The 24,132-nt window shown below is 35.2% G+C and overlaps 1 protein-coding gene and 1 pseudogene across 3 annotated transcripts; one reads left to right on the top strand and one right to left on the bottom strand.

Annotated features, from left to right (window-relative positions):
• Positions 1 to 495: 495 nt before the first annotated feature.
• LOC113707193 (protein TOPLESS-RELATED PROTEIN 2-like) lies at positions 496 to 12,988 on the bottom strand (annotated as a pseudogene).
• A 3,794-nt stretch (positions 12,989 to 16,782) lies between these two features.
• Positions 16,783 to 21,896, top strand: LOC113706444 (uncharacterized). Of its 3 annotated transcripts, none has more exons than XM_072063921.1 (4): positions 16,783 to 17,376; positions 17,927 to 18,039; positions 18,140 to 18,224; positions 21,529 to 21,896. In XM_072063921.1, the coding sequence occupies exons 1-4, from the start codon at positions 17,152 to 17,154 to the stop codon at positions 21,544 to 21,546; spliced, it is 441 nt and encodes a 146-aa protein (XP_071920022.1). In that variant the 5' UTR covers positions 16,783 to 17,151; the 3' UTR covers positions 21,547 to 21,896. The 3 variants fall into 3 exon arrangements, with proteins under 3 accessions (XP_071920022.1, XP_071920021.1, XP_071920023.1); XM_072063920.1 differs by lacking the exon at positions 21,529 to 21,896 and adding an exon at positions 21,137 to 21,482 and having other exon boundaries at positions 16,789 to 17,376; XM_072063922.1 differs by lacking the exons at positions 17,927 to 18,039; positions 21,529 to 21,896 and adding an exon at positions 21,137 to 21,482 and having other exon boundaries at positions 17,251 to 17,376.
• The last annotated feature ends 2,236 nt before the right edge of the window (positions 21,897 to 24,132 follow it).

The raw sequence follows: 24,132 nt of genomic DNA, 5'->3' as shown, positions 1-24,132 counted from the left end.
AAGAAAGTGTAGGTAAGATTAAATAGGGAAAACATATGAATGCAAAAGAGAATAATAATTATTAATATGTGTATATACATGATAGGTTATATGAATTTTAGATATGTTAACCAATTACTAGGTATATCAAGCAATTGACTTGAACCAAAATAAAATTTTTCAAAGTAGATATGTACCTATGCAGTGAAGTTGCAAAATTAGAATTCTTAATTGATATGATTGGAAAATTCTCGATGTGAAAGTTGGAAGTTTGGAAATTCAAATCATTGCAATTTTCAGCATTCGCACCTTCCTCTTCTTATGGATGCAAACAATTGGGACCATGGCGTAAAAGGGGAGAAGCAAATGGTATAAAATAGCAACAGTGTCTTTAAAAAAGTCTTTAAATGCCCAAGGCAGAAATGGCAACTATGTTAACAATCTCTTTTGATCTTTCTAGCAGTGACCTAAGTTTCTTCAATAGTTGCATTAGGGAGAGAGTGATTGGACCAGGACTAACTGTTGAAATTTTGCAAATGAATCATTGGTCAAAAATCAAGAAACCTTGCAGGTCTCAAAAGCAAACAACTAATAAATTAAAAAAAATGTATCTTTGCCTTTCAACATTTGGCTCACTAGGAGGGACAAGGAACTTAACTTTACAGTTTAACTATCTGGGCGAAAGGCAAGCAAACAAGTATCTCCATCCTACCAAAACAATAACTGGTGCAAAATGTCACCTAGGAGGCGTTTCAAATGGCTGACTATTTAGTGCAGAACTTGAGGGATTAGTCGGCAGAGTTCCGTTATCCTGAGAGCTCAAACTACCCCATTTTGGCTCTGTATCCGATGGCTCGATTACATGAACAGCACCATCACTCATACCAAGAGCAAATTGGCGGGGATCAACTGGATGTGCTGCAATCACCATGGGAAAAGCACTACTGCTGCTGCCACATTTGATAACTCACGTCAGATCCATAGAAACGCACCACTTAAAGTTCAAGATGAGATTAGCAATTTTATGAACTGAATGTCAATGCAAAAGCATATTTAGCCACAAAATTTCTGCACCACGGCTCAAAATGAACAAAACAAGAGTTACAGAAAATTGCTTTAGAAATTTTGAACCTTTTCAATTAACGATCTACTCTTGTATTTTAGATTAGTTCTAAAGACAACGAAAATGCCAAGGAAATTCCAAATTGTATACTTGATGCAATAGGATGTCCTCAAAAGCACGCAACTGCATGCTACATGATTGACTCGTTTCAGTCTACCAGTCAGATACACATGTGAATCACTAGAAAAAACAAAGTCAGGATCCACACAGAGAGACACCTGTGCTAGCAAAGAGAGATTTTTGACCATGGTACATCCTGAACCTGTTTGACTGTCTCAGACCATGGCAGAAACTTAAAGAACTATGAAGCATGACCAGCTTCTTTATTGAAAAGTCAGATGAGTATCATCACTTCAATACCTGACAATTGATGAAGGCATGTAAGCCGACGGTGCTATTCAACAACGGAGCCTCAAGCTATCAGCATCAAAGATTCCAATTGCACCATCCAAAAATCCCGTGTAGACAAACAGGCCATCACAAGAGTATATTGCACTTGAAATGGAGGTAGAAAGTGCGTCTCGTGGATACCGCTGCGATAGAATAAACAGTTAAAATCATGACAAGAAGGAGGTCCTCAGAGCAAACACTTCGAAAGACCTCTAAAGAGGAAGGGATAACATTACTAGAAGACCACTCCATTGAGCCTCATAACATACCAGGGAACAAAATTATGGAAATTTTTGCTGCATGGAAGAGTTTTCATATTTACCAAGTAACGATCTAAAGCACCATTCTCAATAATTTGGGAGAAAGAAGATGCGAAGATGCTATACAAGCAGACATGGGAACGAAAATTTGAAGGCCGCTAAATGCCATTCACTGAATTAATCTGGAAAAACAAAATGGGAGATAAAGTTATTGTCTCTCTTCCCTCTTTCAACCTTCTTCTGGTCCTTGGTAGAAACATAACCGATGAGGGAAAGAAGGAGAAAATCACATCCATGGTTAACCCAAACACATGATGTGTTATGCTTGAATCCTTGCAAAATTGATTTTCATAATGGGAAGAAAGTCATATCAGAGGACAATCTAGAGTTTCAAGCCAGACTGAATCCAAAGAACTAAATCTCTCTGATTCTTAACACATATAGCAAGTATACTCTTTGAATTTTGATTAAAAACTGTACTAATTAAACCAACTAATAAATTCCCTTAGAATAAAGCAGATACTCACCGAATTCAAACACTCAAGTTGAATGTCATAAACAGCAATCTGACTTTCATGACTGACCAGCAGATGACATTGATCATTGTGGAACTGAACTTTAGTTTCTCCAATTAGGGGTGAAGTATGACCTGGTGGTGCTTGTATAGCTTTCATTTTCTTCTTCTCCCAACCATCAATGTTCCAGATACATAGCTGCAAGCAATATGGTGCACCAATCATGAGCAGTTAGCTCCTTAACATTTTTACAGATGATAAAGGAGATAATTTCAATCTAGACTTGGAAAAAAAAAAAAAAAGCACTTGCCTGGCATCAGCTCCAGATGATACCAATACATTCAAGTTCTGGGAGAAAGCAAGCCCAGTGATTTGTTTATGGTCCCCTTAAGCTTGGTTTTAACCTATAATTCAAACCAAGGGTGAAAAAGAAAAACAGCTGATAGTTCCATCTCAAGCAGGGGGAAAAGAAGACATACAAGCCGATAGTGAAGCAGCCACCATATACAAAAAAGATCGTAATCAACAGATCTGTAGGCTTCTTAATTCTGAAAGCTAAGTATACACTAACAAAATAGAAAGTAACCTTCTTCTTAGTCCCTTTTACCAGTCAATCTAGGAAAAAGTAGATTTAAAGAAAGATCATATGCACATATTTCACAACATCTTCCCTTTAAATGAATACAAAGGCATGTAATGCACAAGAAGAAATTAGGGTATATCACGCATTACAGATGCAAGAAAACAGGAAAACTACTATGGAAATGTGCAGGAAGGACCCAAATAAACATTGGTTGGAGTTTTCACAAAAAAAAGACTAAGTTTTCCATAATCATTTAATAAATCAGGCTCTTGCCCCTACTCCAGAATCTGACTATCACCAAACAGAATACAAGATTTTAAGTTTTCCTTCCTAATTTCCTATTTAGTCTTAAATTTGAGGACATTTAGAAATTATAGGTGATTTGGGCCTCCAAATGATGCCACATTCAAGATAACAAAGCACGAAATAATACTATGAGGCTCAAACTGGTATAATATAATCCACAATTGACCTATTGTGGAAGGTTTAGGGACTTCAAAGGGGCTGTCTCAACAACAAAAGATGTACTCTGAGGTAGATAAAGAGAATTGGTCAAGTGATTGCAACAAAAATCATGCATAAAAACTTTCATTTTCAAAACATCCTGCGGCAGCATCGTTATCTTTATCTGAAAGCCATTGAAGTGCTAAACAAACAATTTCTTTAAATAAGCAACATGATCAGCACTTTGGAATAGGATAATATTCACAGATCCAAAGGGATGACAAGAAAATCTACCTCATCAACTCTGACATTGTATATTTGTATAGTGGAATCTTCCATTCCTATGGCAATAATATTGTTGTCCTGAGGATGGAATGCCAAGTAGGTAGCTGCTGGAGGTGGAGGCATGAAAGTAGTCATGACCTGACCAAAATTCAAGGGATTGGATTTGTCATCTTAAACCATCAGCAGAGGTCGTGCAAAGGTCAGACAACGCAAACAACGGGCACAATGAAAACACAATCCGAGCATAAAAAATGACAGATAAGCAAAAGAGGACTTTGACCCATAACATAATGGCATTAGGTGCAGAGGGTAACAACAGACCTTAAACGCCATCATATTGAACAAAGAGACCTTGCCACCAGATCCAGACATGACGTAAGAGTCATTCTTTGATAAAGTAATGCATGAGGGTGACTCTTCTGCTAGTTTGGCTTCACTTAGATCATTAGACATGAGAGCCCTGCTACTTGGCTGCCACATCTGAGGAATGATGGATGCAGTAGACTGATATGCACAGAACATACAACATGGAAAGAAAAAAAAATACAAAAAATGGGATATATCAGATAAGGTTAAACCGAAGGAAAAGAGAACAGAAATGGAAACAACATGCTGAAAATCCAACCTTTCCTGAAGGATTCCGTTCACTGCGCTGCCATTTCCAGAGCCTATGAAGAGCACTAGAGCCCAACGCCAATAGAGCAAGACCAGAATTTGTGTAAAGCAAACGCAAAATCTGCAATTCCCATATTTCTTGCTAAATAAAAGTACCAAGGGTATCCGTTGATAAAGAACTTTCAAAGCATTACACACAGCAAGAAATTCTATAAAATAGGATAATTGCATTTGACACTGAGACTTACACACTAGTTACAGATACCCCCTCAACTTCCGATTGCAGCACTTTAATACCTCATTCAACTTTTTAGAACATCATGATATCACACCAACAGCAGGCACAATAAATACATTTTCATCAGGGGACCTGAATGCATATACATCAATAACCTTAACTCAGCCTCTCTCTCTCTATCTCTCTCTTTCTCTCTCCACTTTTCTCATCCTTATGCCATTGGAAGAGGTTTAAGGTTTTAGAAAGGAGATAATCTGTGATTGAGAGGTTTGGTCATTATGGTGGCTTGAATGCAGCTAGCGAAATGGGCAACTGGCTATAGGGTAACTGGTTGGGAGGCTCTAAATTGTTGCTGGGACATGTTACATAAAACAGGAAGTGGGATATGCTATGCTGTTCACTGGCTGGGTTAAGTTGACTTATGCAATCAAATTCTGTCCTACAATGAATGCTTTCCCAAGAAAACGAAAATTATTTCAATAAAAGTGAGGATCCCACCCATGTACCATGCATATACCTTGCTAGCAGCCAGAGGGTCAGGCAACCTTAGAGTCTTGAGTTGATTTGCCTCAGCTATATCAGAAAACTTCCAGCATTTAATTCTATCAGCATTATCTGAAATCCTTGGTTTGACATCGGCTATTGTGCTTCCCTCCATGGCAGGCTGTAAATGAGTCAGATCAATGAGTGAGCCAAACAGAGCACAGCAACAACATTGAAGATGGATGTACAGACAGAAATCATCAATCAAAAGACAAAAGTTTTTAAAGACAATAAAATGGGAAAAACAGAATACAAGATTTCCAATGGATAATGACTGTTGAATTCTGTCGGTTCGTTCGAGGATTGGAGCAACAGGGGCAGCAACATGACCAATAGGGCCCAAAGAACCAGCAATTGCAGGCTGCAGAAAACAATGCAAAGAAATAATCATGTGATGCCCTTCTGCAAAAAAAAGAAAACAAATAAAAAGAGAAATGCAGATACTTTAACATTGACTTGTTCAGAGAAAGCCCTAGATCCCTCGAATGTTCTGCTCTCCAGCATCCTCAACAAGTATTGTCCATCTGTACTCACCAATATTTTTGTTGAAGATATGTCATCTGATATTACGCAAAGATTTGATATTGTAAATATTAGGAAAGATTGATTATAGTATCATATATTAATTAGGTATCATACGATTATAATATCATATATTAATTAGGTAGTAGATTGATTTAGATTAGCATGATTTTAGGATCTAAATTAGGTTATACTTGTGTATATATATCTGTATATTGTGTTGTCCAAAGATATGAAGAAGAGTTTTTTTTCTCCCTTTTTCCTTAGTTTTCATGGTATCAGAGTTTCAGGCTCTGTTATTAGTTTGTTTTTTGACGTGACCCTATTGAGTCACTTTTAGGTCTTTCTTGTGTGAATCTCTGTTATCAGTTTGTCTTTTGACATGACCCTATTGAGTCACTTTTAGGTCTTTCTTGTGTGAATTATAATGGCAGATATGAAAGGTAGTAGTAGAGAGATGAAAACAGTAATTTCTGATGTTATTCCTACAACATCAAAAATTACTGAACACAAATTGAGTGGAAAAAATTTTTTGAATTGGAGTAAAACTATTCGGATATATCTGCGCAGCATCGATAGAGATGATCATCTCACTGATGACCCACCCATTGATGGAGAAAAAAAAGGTGGCTTGGCTATGAGAAGATGCAAAACTATTTTTGCACCAGTCATGTGAGAACTGGAGAGCAGTTAGCTGATATTTTCACTAAACCTCTAAATGGTCTGAGAATTGATTACATTTGTGACAAGATGGGCATGATTAACATCTATACTCCATCTTGAGGAGGAGTGTTGAAGATATGTGATCTGATATTATGAAGAGATTTAATATTGTAAATATTAGAAAAGATTTGATTATAATATCATAGATTAATTAGGTACTAGATTGATTTAGATTAGCATGATTTTAGGATCTAAATTAGGTTACACTTATATATATATATATTTGTATATTATGTAGTCCAAAGATATGAAGAAGAGTATTTTCTCTCCCTTTTTTTCTTAGTTTTCAATTTTGATTCCATTTTCCCTTGTTGTAACAGCAAGCAATGATCCTTCTTTGTTGAATCGCAGTCTAGGACTTGCCTGCAATGACTTATCATTGATTTTGAATTTTCCAAGTTGCAGTAAAAGGCATATCAACAAAAAATGGTTGTTTTCAAAGAGATACTAACAGGCAATCCCCCATCAGCATTGGTGAAAGTAATCATGTTGTTATTATCCATGTCCCAAAACTTAATCTGAAACTCATCACCAGCAGCTAAGAAACGATTCCTTATTGTATCAAATTGCACCACACCCAAAGACCGTTTCCTAAAACCAGAGTATGTCCTCTTGACAGCTCCTTCACTCTCATTCCATTCAACAAGGTGGGATTCACCTTCTTTGCTCGTCCCACAAGAGAATAATCTGAAGCAATAGCAGATTGATGAAGCAACTTTGGAGAAATCAAAAAAGGAAAATAAAAAAGTCATAGAGAACAGAAACCGCCAATGCTTTCCAAGGAAAAAGTATGCAAAAGTGCTAATTTTCACCATGATAGATTTTGGCTTCAGAAGAACATCTCGAGGGTTACACGAATATTTAAGCAGAAATAACTTGCATCTAAATTGTCTTTGATGCCATTGCCAAAGAATTATACCACCATATGAATTTACAAGAATTGGAAAGAACCTATTTCCTTATTATTAGAAAGTTCAACAAATTAGGCATCTCAAAATACACAGCTTTTCCAGAAGTTTTAGAAGAATATTTAAGAACTTGTTTTGTTAATAATGGTAAGGACCTGATAATGTTCAAATGTTATCAGACTTGATGACAGTGCATCCTATGCCAAAAGCACGTATGGTGACAGCATAGTCTACAGAGACAGTAGCAATAACTAAAACTATCATAAAAGCAACTGTAATTGAAAGAAGCAGAAAACGTGTTATACTTTCAACCCCAAAAAGAAAAAATAGTGTAAGATGAAGTCACATCTATTGGTAAGAAATATACACCAAGTGTAAGTAGATTATGACCATCAAATTGGAATCGATTAAACAGCATAGAGCTTCTGAAATTGCCTGGTTCCATCAGCACTATATGCCATTGTTGTGCACCAAAGTCCAGGAGCATCATAATCAACCCTAGACCCCAAGCAATCATAAAGCCATGCTTTTATCTTTTCATCAATAGCTGTAGAGAAAATAAACTGCAAACAACCACTGATTTATTATGATGATGTCATGTCAAAGGACTCAAATAATCAAGATATGAACCTTCTTTTTCACGGCCACACTTCAAGATGACCCAGAAATTATTTCAGATGTCAGAAACACTGCCTTGTAAAAGAATAAAACAGGAAGCATAGCACCCTCAAGGTCTTACCCGGATATTCTCTTTATAATGAGGGCAGAGAGAACATACAGGAGCTTCATGGCCTTCAAATATATACAGCCTGCGACCAGCAACTGCATCCCAAACCTGTCATAGATAGATCCATGAAAATAGATAAAATAAAACCACACTAAGATGTTCATGGAAGATTAGTACCTTGATCATCATGTCATCCCCACAAGTCACTACACACAGTTGCTTGTTAGGATGAGCAAAAGCAATGTCATTTACACGGCCAATATGAGCATCAATCTAAAAAACCCAAGCAGTAATCAGCAATCAGACATTTGTACAGTTACCACTCACAAACAGACACAGCAAACAGTTTAAAACCAACATACCTCCAAGTGCTGTCTCAATTCGCCTGCTGGATTGTAGTTATGTATCTGAACAATGTGCTTGGAAAAAGCAACACCTAATAAACCAAATGACAACAGAATTTGATATGTGTTTTAAATAAAATTAATGAATTTTGACAAAGTCAAATGGAAAAATTGAGAAATACCAAGTATAGATCCATCTGGGCCCCAAATGCATTGGTTCACAGATACAGTAGCATCTTTCACCAGAGTTGTCTAGAGTCATTTAAGGTTTTTGTAATGTTACGAGACAAATTTGGAAAATTAATAGACAATAACTAGTTTAAAATTTAAGCGCCTTAGTCAAGGAGCGACAGGTTAAAGTATCATAAATACAGACCTGAAACTGCATTGAACAGGCCGAGATATCCCAAACTTTGAAATTTTTATTAGCCAACCTCTCTCGGGAACCAACTTCCCATATGCTAATGTCACCAACATTTGTTCCAACTACCAGGTAGAATAGCCAGCAAAATACTTAAAGCTCAGGATAATGAGAGGCTATCATAAACAATCTTAATTAATATATGAAATTTGGTTAATTCAGAAATGCGGCAGGTAACTTCACATGAGTAAGCTTAATGCAAGTAAAAAAAGGTCTCTGAAGAATCAACCTAGAAGAACAGTCTGTTGCTGAGGATGGAAGTCCAAACTCATAACATTAGATCCTTGGCTCAGGTTACGTGCAACAGTTTTAGGAAGGTCATCTGGCGAGTAAATATTAGGAGAATGAGTAGAACCAGAAAAGGAAACCTAGAAAAATATTTGTATCAGCATGTATGGTCACTAGAAAAACTGCACCCGTCAAGGAATCAAATAAACAGATCATAATCATGCAAAACATGCCAAAACTTCTTCATTTATACAAACCTCGTCAGATTGGCCAACATGAAGCCGTTTCATTAAATGCTCTGAATCAGCAGTTGATAGTCCATTGCTGAAGCACCAGGTGGAGTCCTTGGATGTTTCAGAAAGGTGGCTAAAAACATTGCATGAGGTAATCATAGTCTATTAACCCAAAACATCATCCAGTACCAGCAGTTATAATTTGAAAACTGACCTGCACCAGGTGCCTGAACAATAGCTGGAGGACCTGCTACAACAGCAGCATGTGGTACAGAATGGTTAGCACTAGACATCCACCCTGCAATGGCACTTGGAGAAGGTGAAACAACTAGTTTGAATGGCTGCAGGAAGACAGTTTGGAATAGTGACAAGGTAAACAAAAGGCATAAGCCAATTCTGGATATAAAGAAGATCATTAACTTACGCCATGGGCTCCAAGAGGCAGAAAAGTCCCAGGTTTAGGTACAGGTCCAGCAAGGAGACTATTAGAAGGTGGGGGAGCACAAGCTCCATTACTAGACGAACAAGTATGATCAGTGAAATGGGTTTTAATATCAGGATTTGGCCGGGGGTTCTTACAAAGTTGATGCTGCCAATTAAGCCTGCAGAAAGAAACAAAGTTCAGTGAAAATATCCTACTAAGGAAAGCAGGAACCATGAGAAAAACAAATACTCTCTACTTCCCTAAAACCTTAAATCAGTAATTTAACATTCAAAATCAACATTTACAGCAATGCCACTTAATACAAGACAGAGACACGTGAAGATGTATCCTGCATATTTACATCTAATTATAATCAGATTAGTGGTACATAGATAGCAGCATAACCTCTGATTAATCAGCGTGCGCAATCTTGAAGCTTTGAATGCTGGAAATGTGAGCTTATCACGGAACAATGGATTTGCTTCTATGAGCTTTTTCAGTTCAACCAGCATAACGTTTCGTGCAGACTTAGTGTCCCCATATTTGGAAAGCTGCTCATTCTGCCTAGAACAATGCCACAAGATAATTCAAAAGGCACAAAGAAACTGAAAGTATTGTATGGCTCAAATGCTGAATCTGATTACCTAAAATTCTCAAGAATTAATAACTGGGTAATCTCCTTGAAGAGATCTTCATTGAAAGAGGCAAACCCCTTAAGATCCTTGACAAGAATATCAACAGCTTTTGCTCTGTCATTCCTGCATAGTAAGGTAAGGAATAATCATAACTTCTCAGATTTTATCATAACTCAACAACTCCCTGCTCTCTGACATAAAATCTTGCTTATCAAGAGCTTCAAGATACTTTTGCTTTCGTATTTCAAAGAAAATCTTCATTGAATAGCGGTTATCCTCAACCTTTGTGAACCCACTCAGGTATCGTTCAACTTCTTTCCATTCTCCTGCTTGAACTTGATCTTCAAAATATTTCATATTGAAGAATCCAGACTCTTGTTCCAACCTGAATAATATTACATGTTACTCTACCATAAACTCAGAAGCAAGCATGCCAAGAGTCTTCATATTTAAACTAATAGAGTCATTTAATAAATTCCTTCAATCAACAAGTATTGTACAAACTCTTCATGTTAATTAAATCCATCTTCAGAAAATGGCAAATCTTTATTTTTCTTTTCTTTCTAGGAAGAGTGACAGTTTGTACACAGTCCTTTTCACACTTTCACCATTCCCCAAATCATATAGAAGAATAACATTCAGTTGTAATTCAGTCTCACAAACCTCCCTCCCAAGCATATTGACGACAAAAAAGAAATAATAAAATGCTTTATTCTATTTCATCAGCTCGTTCATTTTCAACAACAGTAGAAACAGGAATCAAGAAATGAATGACTTCGTCTTACAATAAATGAACAAAACTTGTGGACTGTCTCCTTGAACTTCTCCTCATCCAAGAACTGTAGTATTAAGAAAACCAGTTCTCGACTCAAGGATGGCATGGTAATGCTGCCCGGTACCCCTAACCACTCCAGCGCAAATATCTGATATTAAAGGAAAAAATGGCAGATTGAAATAACACAAATAGCTCTTCAAGCCTCAACCTTTTTTCAATCAAGCTCAACCTCATTCATCTCAACAATAGAATTGCTTGATTACCCAATAACATTCGCACCAAGAAGTACAACATCAAACTCATTTCACCACAGAAAGAATAGATATTTCGAACCACCATTACTCCCAACTTAATCAAATTGTCACATTTTTAACAACTACATAGATATATATCCATTGGTAATTATAACTAAAAAAGAAAATGCAGAATCTACTATCACTGCAATACCATCATCTTCTCCTAACTATCAGTTATCGTTACAAAGAGAAAAAACCTCCTTTTTGCTCATTTTCAACCTTCTAACACCAACACATTAATAATGCAAATCATAGAGGCTACAGCAAAGATTACAACTTTCTCAAGAAACCCCTTAAAAGCCCCCCAAAACTGAATTTCTCAGCACAAAAACAAGAACCAACAAACAGGGGCGGATTTAAGGTGGGGGCACTGGGGGCACGACCCCCACTGCTCCCCTTAAAATTCTATAATACTTATATAATTTTAATATATAATTTTAAGTGTGCCCCCAAAATTTTTTTAGAAAGGATGTGAAAGAATTACGTGATTTTTTAAGTTAGTTCCTAAACTAAAATTCTAAAAGATACGTGGGGCACAAATTACATTTGAAATAAGCTAAAAAAAGCCTTTTCATTTTAACTAGCAGGTACCAATCATATCATTCACTTTCTTTGGGCCCCACTCCCCAATTTCCCTTCCCTCCTCTGATCCCCCATTTTTCCCCCACAACTGAGAGCCACTACCTTCTACAACCAAACAGCTAACTACTCTTTCTCTTGATCAATTCATCCAATCATATCATTCACTTCCTTTGTCCCTACTTCCCAATTTTCCTTCCCTCCATTGATCCCCATTTTTCCTCCACAACCGAGAGCCATTCTTACTTCCACAACCAAATCAGTTATCAAAATATAAAAACTCGTAGTGAGCAATTGTAAATAGTTTAGTTTGTGTTTGAAATAAAATTATTATTATATTAATAAATTTGAATTTATCTTTTTATGTTTTTCATGAAATATATACATCATTTGTACTTGTTGGTATATTTTTTTTTTTTTGCTTAAAAAATTAGAAAAAGAGTAGGTAAAAAATTTTAGTGTTATTTTTGCCCCCACTAAGAATTTTTTCTGGCTCCGCCCCTGCCAACAAACCAAAAATTTTCGTTACCTACAAATATCTACAAATCACACTTGGAGAACAGAAAAATAAGCCATTTTCTGGATCTGGGTCGATGCGAAATTGAAGCAAAAATGCTGAAAATGCATATTTATAAAGTTAAAAGAAGCAGCTTACTTGAAAGATATGACCCCAAATGGTAGGGGAAAAGAAGGTAGGGATTTTCTTTCTTTCAAAAAGAAAGCCTCTGCAAAGCAACACCAGCAGCACCAGTCTAGTCCCACCGGCCACCACTAGAGCAGTGTATTTTCCTTTGCCTTCCTTTTTGTGCTTTCTTTCAACTTCTCTGTATATTCCGTACGTTGGAATTTCTAGTTCTATATCTGAAACTCTCTTGTTATAGGCTGGGGAAGGGGGCTCATGTTTTTATTAATTATTAGTGTCTTAAATTCTCAATGACTGAAGAAATGATAGGAAAGTGAGCCCGGGAACTGAATTAGGCAGTTAATACAAAAGAGTTGTATCAGTAATATGTCCACGTGTTTGATTTCAGTTGGTTATGAATTGGATTTGATGGCTGAGGTTAATAATTACCCAAGTTTTTGCTGCTAATGTTGCCAAATCATTTCTTAATACGACAAAAAGATGATTAAATCCCAACCAACACCCCCCTCCCAAAACCCCAAGAACACCAAAAAAAAAGCTCTTGATTTGACTTGACAATTAATCTTGGCATTTAGGGGAAAAAATTGTTTGTCAAATAACTTTTTAAATTTAATTGGTCGGTGATTCCGGATACCCCACAGTGTTGACCAAAAAAATATATAATTTTTTAAATTTGATACTTGAAATGGCCTAAAATAAAAATATCTTTGCAAGTTTCTTATTATTTTTTTGTCAAAATTACGAGTTTATTATTATAGTGTTAATATTTTGAAAAAATGAAGTCATGAGGAGGAAATAAATATAAATGTATACTTTTAAACGGTTATTCAGTGTAAATTGAGTATAAAAACCAGTGTTTATTATATCAAATTAGAAATAAATATTTTGTTCATTCTTTTTTTGAATCGTACTCAAAAAAATAATATTGTATCATTATTTAAAATAAACTTGTTTATAAGATAAAAATTAACTAAAGAATGTTTTACTCCCTCCGTCCCACTTTGATAGTCCTGTTTTCCTTTTTCGTCTGTCCCAAATTATAGTCCATTTTCTAATTGAACAATTTAGTTATATTTTAATTTTTCTAAAATACCCTTATTCAATGTAAGTTGTTATTACTATAAACCTACCCCATTTAATGAGAGTTGATTCTTTTTTTACTATCAATTCAAGTTCCCATAAAGTTGTACTCTAATTAATGTGAGAGTATTTTAGGAAAATATCTACCTAGATTAATTATTCCAACAAAATTAACTATTTTTTCTTAAATTGTGTGAAAATAGAACAAAAACTATCAAAGTGGGATGGAGGGAGTAAGAGTTTACAAATAACAAGTCTTTGAAAAAAGAGCTATGGAAACGCTTTCTTCGTTTACCTTGGAAACAAGTAGATAAAGCATTGTGTAATTTGTCCTCATACGTGTCTTTAAATCCATTGATCAATTCTCTCTATTAATCAGAATTTTTCGCTCTCTTTAAAGAAAGATGTTTTTGGATGACAAATGTCAATTATATTTTTTAGTACCTCATTTAACTTAAGTTATGCTAAAGTGTGTAAGAATTTGCTTGAGTTTTATATGGATGAAATTGAGCCACAATTTAGTTAGCATGCAAGGTTATTTATTACTAGTATTCCTTTCTAAATTGGTATATATACAACTCTTTTGGAACCAAAATTTTAAATCTATTATGCCAAAGTAATCTTCAACTTAGTAGGACATTCTTAACTCTTTTTTCTTTGGTACTCTACAATGCTAAATAACTGATAGTTTTTTCTGATGTAAGAATCATATTATCACAATGCATTAACAAAAAAAGTTAGTAGGATATTTTATCTTTGCAAAAATATAAATTCTATTTAATATTTAGATATCTTTATGAAACCTAAAAATTGACTCAAACTTTTGATTCTCAATTAAATTAAACCCAATAGTGGACTAGTAACAAAACCACTAATCGCTACCATTCCTTTGAACTGGTGATCACCATCAAGCAATTAAGTCTTGGTGGCATGGGAGATCAAGGCTATCCTTGCCTCCCACTAATTTGCCATTATATGTGACTGTTTTTAGTGGTTTTTTCCTATAGTGATTCAACTTCCATCGCCTCTTTCGGTGATTCAATTCCCATTAGCTCCACTCCCCTTAAATTAGGATAGATTAAATTATAGAAATATTACTGTTGCAACAAAAAAACCATTAATCACTTAAATTAAAAACTATTCCCACACATTCTATGGCTAAATTGAACTTTCCATATTTTGTCAGTTTATAAACCAAATTAATCACATAAAATTGGAAATCTTTGTTTATAATCAAAGCCATTATTAGTATCCTTCAAGTTGGTACAAACTATGTGCAAAGCATGAATTAAGCATATTACAATTGGCTATTTGATTCCTCCACTTAGATGATTGCCAACTTAAAGTTTTTTTTTATCATTATTAAAATAGTAAATTCTGTAAATTTCAGAAGTTTTATTAGTAACCCCAATTTCAAACTTCATTTTCCATTCTACCCTCTCCAGTCTCCGGCTAATTGATCAGAATATAGACGAAAAAAAAAAAGGTCAGACAACTACGGTTCTGACATGGGATTTGTATATATCTATAGGTGCCGGGCTGTGTCAGCCCGGTACCTGACACCACTATTTTTTTTTTTAAGTTGTCACAGCTCGGCGCCATCAAAGCATCCCAAACCAAAGATATCCATTTTGTGTTTTGGTTGAGAAAGAGAGAGACCCGAAAAGTTGTGTTGCATGAAGATTAATTTGAATAGGGCACTATATAATCTGATAAAGGTGAACCAAAATAAAAAATTTGACAAAGAAAGTGTCAAAATTGGCATGGAATTGAATCTAGTATGTACCCTTGCAGAGTTCAATATTATTATAACTAAGTATTGACGGATTCCAACTCAAGTTGCATATGTTGCTGCTGATTCAGGAAACGGGGTAGCCGGAAATTATACACAGCAAAAAAAAAGAGGTAAATAGGAAAAGTAAACAAAATTACTAGCTGGGCTTATTTTAGTTTAGATCAATGAGAATGGTGCTTGTAACTTTTGCTATAAGTATGAGTCAAAATTTGAATCGGTATAGAAAAAAAAAAAAAAAAAAACACATTTGACATTCAACTTTTACAAACACGCAAAAGGTGAAAAAAAAAAATTTTTGGGTCAAGGCATCTTGACAAAAATTTTTATAATATTTTGGATTGAGCATTATTTCTCCAATTTTATTTGTTTACAACATCATTACAATTTTCAATACACCTTTTTATCTTCCCAATTACCTTTTTATCTCACATACATCACATCACAAAAAGTGTTATAGTAAAAATATCCCAAATAACTTACAATCCATTTAAATGCATTTGATTGAACCTCTTAAATTTAACTAATTCCACAACTAATTAAACTAATTAATCCACTACACTAATTAAATTAATTGTTTACCAAATAACATAAACTAATTATCAACTAACTTAACAAATAAAGTGAATTGCATTAAACTAATATCACTAGTTTCGAAATTAAGCTATGCTAATTACATTAATTTTATGTATTTATTATATTAGCATGGGTATTATTTCAAATACTTCAATTGCCCCGACTAAATGGTTATCTTAATCAAAACTCAATTGCACAAATTCATTCAATTAATCCATTCAATTAATTAATCTCGCCAAATACATCTAAATTCATTTAATCGGACCTCTTAAAATTAATTAATTCAATTAATTAAACTAATATATCCTATTGGCTAATTAAACTAATCATATACTAAACAACATAAACTAATTCATTTAAATTCATTTAATCGAAATTCATTTAAACTAATTAAACTAATAACATATACTAAATAACATAAACTAACCTCGCCAAATACATCTAAATTCATTTAACCGAACCTCTTAAATTTAACTAATTCCACAATTAATTCAACTAATTAATCGACTAAACTAATTCAAATAATTGTTTACTAAATAACATAAACTAATTATCAACTAATTTGCATAATAAAGTAAATTGTATTAAACTAATAACACTAATATCTATACTTAAGTTATGCTAAATACATCAATTTTAGTTAAACTAATTTAATTAATCCATTAAACAACTAATTAAACTACTCAAACTAATTTTATCATTAAACTAATTCAACTAAATAATCCATTGCAGCTTTTGTTTTTTTGTCCGTGGCTAGCCACGGCTTTTTTTTTGATGCGTAGCCATGGGATGTTAAGGTGAGATTCCACCAGCTAAGAAGCACCACTTATTAGTCGACATCTCATAAATACAAAAACTCTGCGGCTTCTTAACAATTGAATTAGAAGACAGAAAATTGAATTAGTTTTAAAAAGCTGTCAGGTACCGGGCTGATACAGGCCGGCACCTGACAATGAAGTTTTTTTTCAAAAGCTGTCAGCCCGGCACTCTTGATCAAAAAAATTTTTAAAAAAAATTTGGTGTGTTAGGTGCCGGACTGACACAGCCCGGCACCCATAAATTTATACAAACCCCATGTCAGAACCGTAGTTGTCTGACCTTTTTTTTTTTCGTCTATATTCTGATCAATTAGCCTCCCCAGTCTCCACTTGTTTTAGGTGGGTCCATTGAAGAAACCCCCAATTCAACCACAAAACCCCAGCAGAAAGCCCCAAGAAAAACACACAGTAGAAGACACTCACGGGCACACAGTGAGGCCTGAGAGACGACGATGCAAAGATGGTGCTCAAAGCTCCGGTCACTGGCTTCGGCACTGCATTACTCAGCAAAGCCCCGAAATCCCGCCTCAATTTCCATACGGACCCTCCACATTTCTCCTAATTTACTCAACAAATCCACTGCCCAATTTCCAATTTTCCCCAGCTTTAAGTCCCTTCAAAATGTCCCTCAAGTTCCTCACCCCTCAAACTCCAATCCCTCTCATCTCCCTCTTTCTGTAAGTAAATTTCAGAACCCTTTTTCTGATTTTGTTCTCACGTTTCATTTCTTTTTGGGCTAGTAAGAGCATTTTTTTAATTACAAATTTAGCTTTTTTAATTTTGTGATGGCCAACGAGTTTTGTAGCAAATTTGAACTAAAAAATGATTGCTTTGTTTTTTGGGGTTTTTACGGCCTTTTTTTTGTTGCTTTTAAATATGGATTACGTTTTGAACTCAAAATCGAGGGAGATATGGTTGTTGGAAATTTATGTTACTTTTTTTCGGTTTGTTGCAATTTAATATTGAATTTATTCAACTGTTGAAATTTTATTGGCTGCTGTGTGGTCTTATGGTTTAACAAGAAAATATAGCTGGTAAGATTATTTGTTGAAATTGATTAATATCTTGGTTTGAAGGATTGATTAGAGAATCTAGGATGGGTTAACTGACTTAGAAGTTAACTTTATTGGTATTGGGAGATTGTTCTGTGTCTTTTTTTTTTTATTGGTCTGTTCTTTATTATCAGTAAGTTCTAATGTCATTTGTTTTGATTGTTGTCATCTGCAGTTTTTTCAAGTGAGGCATATTACTGCAAAACAGAGGAAAAGAAAGTTAAAGAGTAGGCAACCATTGACTCCAATCACTTCCAAAGTCAAGAAAATCAAAATGAAATGTTATTCGTATGTAAATCCCTTGATCACATGCAAAGAAATTCGTTTTTAGTGGTCTGTATTTACTATTTGCAAACATCTAATGATTTTGGTAAATTTTATCTCTCAGGTCATTTAAGGGAAGATTTAGAGTTATGAAGGATGGGCAAATTAGGCGTTGGAAGGAAGGGAAGCGGCACAATGCACATTTAAAGGTCTGTTTATTGTCCTACTGCTGGATAAAATGATAATAACATTATTTGAGTTGGTATGAATTTTAATCTGGTGCTTTTAGCATAGTCGCTTGTTATAGTGCTTCTTTTATTTTCACTGTTGTGCTTAATGCACCTCGCGTTTAAACTTGTTTTCTGTTACCGCACCTTCATTTAGATGTTATAGGAGTTACATTGGTTCCATGTTGTTGCTTATCTGTTTCTGTAGGAGTTTTAAGGAAAAGGTCATGAGTATATGGTCAAGATAGTAGGGCAGAAAAATCTGTTGTTGAAAATTGTAGTGAGTAGAGAAGATTTCCAAAAGTTCACTATGGAACTTTATTGAATGTGCTCTTCTTGGTGTGTATATATTGTAAAATAGAAAAAGAGCTCAATAGAATGCCTTTTATAGGCCGTGCTCAAATGCATTTTCTGTTTTTCCATAGGAGGAAGTTGGATTTGCATGGAATGGCATAGCCTTCTGAAATTTTCATGTCACTCAGCTTTGCCGTTGGTTTCTTTTTGCTTTTTCCATAAAAGAAGGATAAGTACTATGGGGTCCCATGTCTTATAAGTACGCTAACTGATTTGTTTGTATTGTTGGCATAACCATTTGAAGTGCTTCTATGATCTCCACTTTCTTCTTTCTGCTTCTCATTTACTGAATTTGATTGGCAGGCTACAATATTAGCAAGTCCTCCAATTTGCCATCCTCCTTTGCTCCAGTCCTTTGACATGAACTATCTATTCGATTCACAAATAAACTACAACTGGAAGCCCTTACAGTTAAAAAAGAGAATTGTTTCTAAATCTAAACACAACCCTAAAATATAAAGGAAATTATCAAGCCTTTGAATAATTGTGTATGACATTTAGGGAACATGCTACTGCTGACAGAGTGGAGAATGGAAGGCCTACCTTTCTGGATTAAGCCTGAGTTGCAACAAAATACTAGCTTACTGTGAAACTATCTGGCAAATTTGTGAGATAACTTGTGAGGGAGGGAAGAAAATGTGGAAAGAATCTTTCTTTTCTCCATCCACTGACAATTGACTTGGGAATAGTCTCATCTTCAAGCTTCCCTTGCTAGTAATGGTTACCAGACTATATGGCAGGGAAAGGATATGTTTCAGAGTAATTGGCTGTCCATTATACCTTGAACCAAATTACATCGTAAACTATGTGCATGGATGAAACTTAAGATAGTTAGCTTGATGTCTGTGGGCCTTTTACATTTGCAAGGCACGTTTATCTAAGAGTCTTATTTCATTGAATATGCTGGAGATATTGTTTTGGAAAATTTAGGAGCAGACAGACAAGATTGAAGTTTGATATCAGTGAAAAATTGCAGTTTAATATCACATATGTTGAGGGTTATACCTTGGCTCTCTTTTCCTTGTTAGAGGTGTAGGTAGGTGATGTTATCTTGTTAGCATCTCATCTTCTAATGTCTGTTCTGGTGTTGTCTTAGGTCTTAATAACATCTTTCTCATCTGCATAGCTGGTCACTCTGATTTTGAAATTAAATTATTGTGTTCTATGTGGAAAACAAGTTCAAGATGAAATTATCTTTTAGTCTAGAGGGAATAAAGAAGGATGAAATAGAAAAATGTCAGTTAAGTGAGGAGAGTAGTTCAAAAAGATAAAAGTGGATAACGGTTTGGGTTTTTTGGCAGGATGAAATGATGATTTTGGACTCAAGAATTAATTAAGTATCTTTCCATAACGTTCTGGGAGCTAAACTGACAGTATGAAAAGATATTAATGCCTCCCTGGTTTTCTCTATGTTTCTCCCCAATTTGGAAGCATCTTTCTCATCTTTTATTCCTTTAGTGAATCCCAAACAGAAAGAAAGATTCTCGCTCTCGCCCCCTCTCTATCTTTTTCACTTTTTTAGTTCACAATTCCCTAGCAAACAGGGCTTTTTGAAGAAATAATTAGCTATTTCACAAGGGGGAAAAAGGGCTTGAAGCTAATTCAACTGAGTAATCTTGAATGAGACGCCAAGCATTTATATTTGAACTTTAGGTACATATGCGGGTGTAGAGTTTGTGACACATCAACTATTTCCCTTGTACATAGGTTTACCATATCCTTTATTTGTTGACTGCCAATTTCCATAAGTTACTCCTGTTCCTCCTGGTTTTGCATTGATAGGCACCCTTTTGTGAATTAGTATGCTGGATACATCTATATGGATCAAACCCATATGTGGCATGGGATTAATATGACTTTTCATGTGGATGTTTTCTTTAATTATGTGCTGAAGGGGTTGCAACCCTGTAACAGAATTATGCAGCTATACAAATAGGAAATCAAACACCATAAGGAATAAAGGTGGAGGTGTGCAATTGATTTTACACAGGCTAGGGACCTTATTGAATTGTGTTGTCTTTCTAGATGTGATTGAAGCTTTCAATGATTGAAATTTTGCTGCTGTATTCACTTGTAGAGCTGCAGAATGCAGTTCCCTCTCAGATTTTCACTTTTTCTAATATGGTATCATCATCTGTTTGAATGTTTCATTATTGAATATGTAGAGAAAGATAACCATAGTTTTTAGCTGAGGTGTATGATATTGTCTGTCTACCCGTCCATTCATGGCTGTTTCATTTTGGTTATTATTATTATTTTTTGAAGTACTGCTTTATGTGGAAAATGCTGTCAGTATTACTCTTACCGCACGAAAGGGATATCACTGTGTTAATTTTTGCCTCTTTCTCCACTTCTAAACTACAAATATGGAGTATTGTGTCGTGTGCTGAAGATTCTTTTGGAGCTTTTCTCTAGACGTTTTTTTTTAGCGCCGAATAATTTTTTCCCCTCTCTTGACCATACTTGCAAGACTTTGGCGGTTAGGAACAGTTAACTAGGATTGATACTGTGTGAGGTTAATATGATCATTATTTATGCAGTCTAAGAAAGCAAGGCGCAGGCTTAGACGTCCTGGTACTGTCCCATTGGCTTATGCAAAAGTGATGAAGAAGCTCAACTTTTCTGGATGAACTATTGACCTCACGGCTGCTACTGTTTTTGCTTGAAAAAAGGCATTTGTCAAAGCTAGTTTTTATTTGTTCTGTAGCTCATTTTTTAGAATAGAACTCTGGTGAAAAACATTTTTCTAGGGATTTTCTGCGGCCATTCTTTTAATTACCGCACATTAACTTGAACGATAACAGGCTATTACACAACCAATCTGGATTGAAAAATCCCTTTGGCAATGAAATATCAAATAATAGACTAGTAGCTTTCTGGATGAAACCTCAGAATTAAGCAACTCTATTAATGTTTGGTCTTGATTATGCAGTCTTATTGCAATCACTAAAAGAGCAAGATTGCTGGTATGATTGAAGGTATACCAGTTCTTCACTGTACAGTAGGGACTTGGCATGAGTAGGTCTGTCAAGGTTGGAGGACACTTGAGCAGCAAAATTCATGGAGAAATTAGAACACAAACAAAGAAAAGGGAATAAAAAAAAATTAACCGATGGTAGTTGCTACTAAACTACCAGAAAGTCTAAGTTTCCACCCTGTATTCTATGCACATCAATACTCTCAATTCTCAATAGAACAATAGGGCGCATGCAGTATTCGTTCTGTAGCATGTAACATTATTGTTTCAGTACAAGAAATGCTGCGGCTAGAAAAGTAAATTTCATTCGATCATTAGGCAAATGTTGACATGCTTATATTATGTAGAAGCATTCTTTTTTCCATTGAAGGAGATTACAACTTGAGCTCAAGCGGGTAAATCCTTGCTCCACTCACTACCTGTGGACTTGAAGCTCTCTATTCATTGAGCAACACTGGCTAAAAGGACTAAAAACCACACACTTGCACCTCCAACAAATTGAGTGACATTATTCCTAGACCTAGACTAATCATCTAGTTAAAATATCTCATAACTGAATTCCATAAATTACTTAAAAAGTAATTTACGAAATACTCCTCGAAAAGGGCTGCAAATTTTCTTGTTATTAGCTAGTGTATGTTGCTATTTTTTTTTTTTTTTTGCCCCTTTTCAACTAAACATTCTCAATTAGTAAAGAAACCTCTTACAACACCCCCTCTTCCAAGAGACTCATAATTAGGATTGTAATCATAGGCTACCCATGTATTTGTCTTATGAATGAAATGGTACGTTCGATTTTCATCAAACCTCCAGTCACAAGTCGGGTAATCTTCTGTGGCGCACTCGTAGTCATAACTGTAAGCTACAAACACCCCCATATTGGTGGAGCAGTTGTACATGGACATGGAAGGGAAGAGTTTATTAGGTTGGACTGTGAAGTTGAACCATTCTTTAGGCTTTAAATGCCATCGTTCGGTGGTTTCACTTTCGTAGAATGAAAAGCACCTAACTGTCAAAATGTTCGTGTGATTGTTGGTTAGTTTAACTCTCTTTGGCTCCCGATAAAATGCCTCAGATGGGCTTGGCAGGATCAGGAGAGATGCAATGAGCTGAAGGAAAGCCAATTCCAAGAGGACACTAGCCATGGCGCAAATGTTGAATGATGATGCTCCATTACACCTGACAAATGATATATTCTTGAGGAATGAGTTCCATAGGACTGTGTTCACGTTGAATGGGTTTATCTAACGAGCGTCAAATCGGCTCTAAGAAATTATCATATTCGAACTTTTTAGAAAAGTAAAATTAAATCGGAAAAGTAACTATATATCGGGGATAATAAATATGAGTGTGTGTAAATAATGAGTTGTGTGTATTAAAAAAAATGCCGTTGATGCACCTTTTGAGAAAAAAAATATAAACTAATTCCTCTACCAATTCACGGTGACGTGCAAAAAAAAAAAAAAATTTTTTTTTGGGTTCTTTGTCTTTGTATGTTTTTGTTGCAAATTAATTACTGTCCTAGCATATGATCATCCCAATAAATTATTGAAATACATTTCCGGGGTAGTTCTCAACTCCAACTATGAATTTCGAAATTTTAGAAATCTCCTTTTCCAAATGTAATGAAATGCATGCAGCATAGAATCTACGTACCTCTTCTTGGAGGGAATGGAGGACTTAGAAATTGGCTTTGAAGCTTTCTCGAATGCCATTTTCAACTGTATTTCCTTTGAGCTTCCTACTTCTTTTGGGTTCAGCAAGACCCTCTTGTTAGCTTCTTAGACTTCAAGGACAAAAGGAATCTTAGAAGACTGACTACCTTGATTGATCTTCAAAATCAATAACAGGGAGTTGGAGAGACCCCTGCTGGGGAGAGATTATGAATTCCAAAGAGAAGAAAACGATTTATTCAAAACCCCAAAAAAAGGGGGGGATTTACTTAAGGTGAAAATTGAAACAATGGTATTTATTTATCCATGGTGATATGTTTAGCTCATGAAATTAGTGGACATAAGAACTTCAAAAATTCGAAATTCAAGGGGCAAAGAATCAGCCGAAAAACTGAAGTTGTTCGATATCTTTCATGACATAGAAATGGTCAACATTGCATAATTTCCTAGAGGATTGCTATTCAAGACTTGATAGAGACAGCCTAGCACAACTTTTCCCTCTTACTGAGTCAGCTTTTTGCCCAAAAATTTATAAGAACTAGATTTTACAAGCCCAAAGGACTAGATTTTCGGTCGCATTTTCCTGCTAGAAAACCGTTGTCAAGTACATGTACTCCTCCAGATGTGAATTGTTTGTAATTAGCAAAGTTGGCAGCTGTACCAAGTCAAATAATAGTTGTATCACCTTTGACTGGTTCTGGTCGTTGTGGATGTTTAACAACTTTCTCGAGCATTGGTTTCGACTTCCTTGTCAAAGACATCCATTTTCAATCTATTATAAGTAATATTTTGATCTCTTTGACCAAAATGTTCACATCACAAGTTTGGATAGGAGATTGTTTGGAAAAAAATTATTTGAAAGAATACTATAACATTTTTTGTAATG

This window comes from Coffea arabica, chromosome 8c (genome assembly GCF_036785885.1).
Source record: "Coffea arabica cultivar ET-39 chromosome 8c, Coffea Arabica ET-39 HiFi, whole genome shotgun sequence".
Taxonomy (NCBI): domain Eukaryota; kingdom Viridiplantae; phylum Streptophyta; class Magnoliopsida; order Gentianales; family Rubiaceae; genus Coffea; species Coffea arabica.
Note: the sequence above shows the minus strand (reverse complement) of the source record. Positions and strands in the feature narration are given on the sequence as shown.

Excerpts from the sequence above, each read along its gene's own strand:
- LOC113706444 (XM_072063920.1), top strand. The coding sequence starts at position 17,152 with ATGCAAAGATGGTGCTCAAAGCTCCGGTCACTGGCTTCGGCACTGCAT. Across the intron at positions 17,377-17,926 it reads CCTCTCATCTCCCTCTTTCT|TTTTTTCAAGTGAGGCATAT; the intron begins GTAAGTAAATTT and ends TGTCATCTGCAG. Across the intron at positions 18,040-18,139 it reads ATCAAAATGAAATGTTATTC|GTCATTTAAGGGAAGATTTA; the intron begins GTATGTAAATCC and ends TTTATCTCTCAG.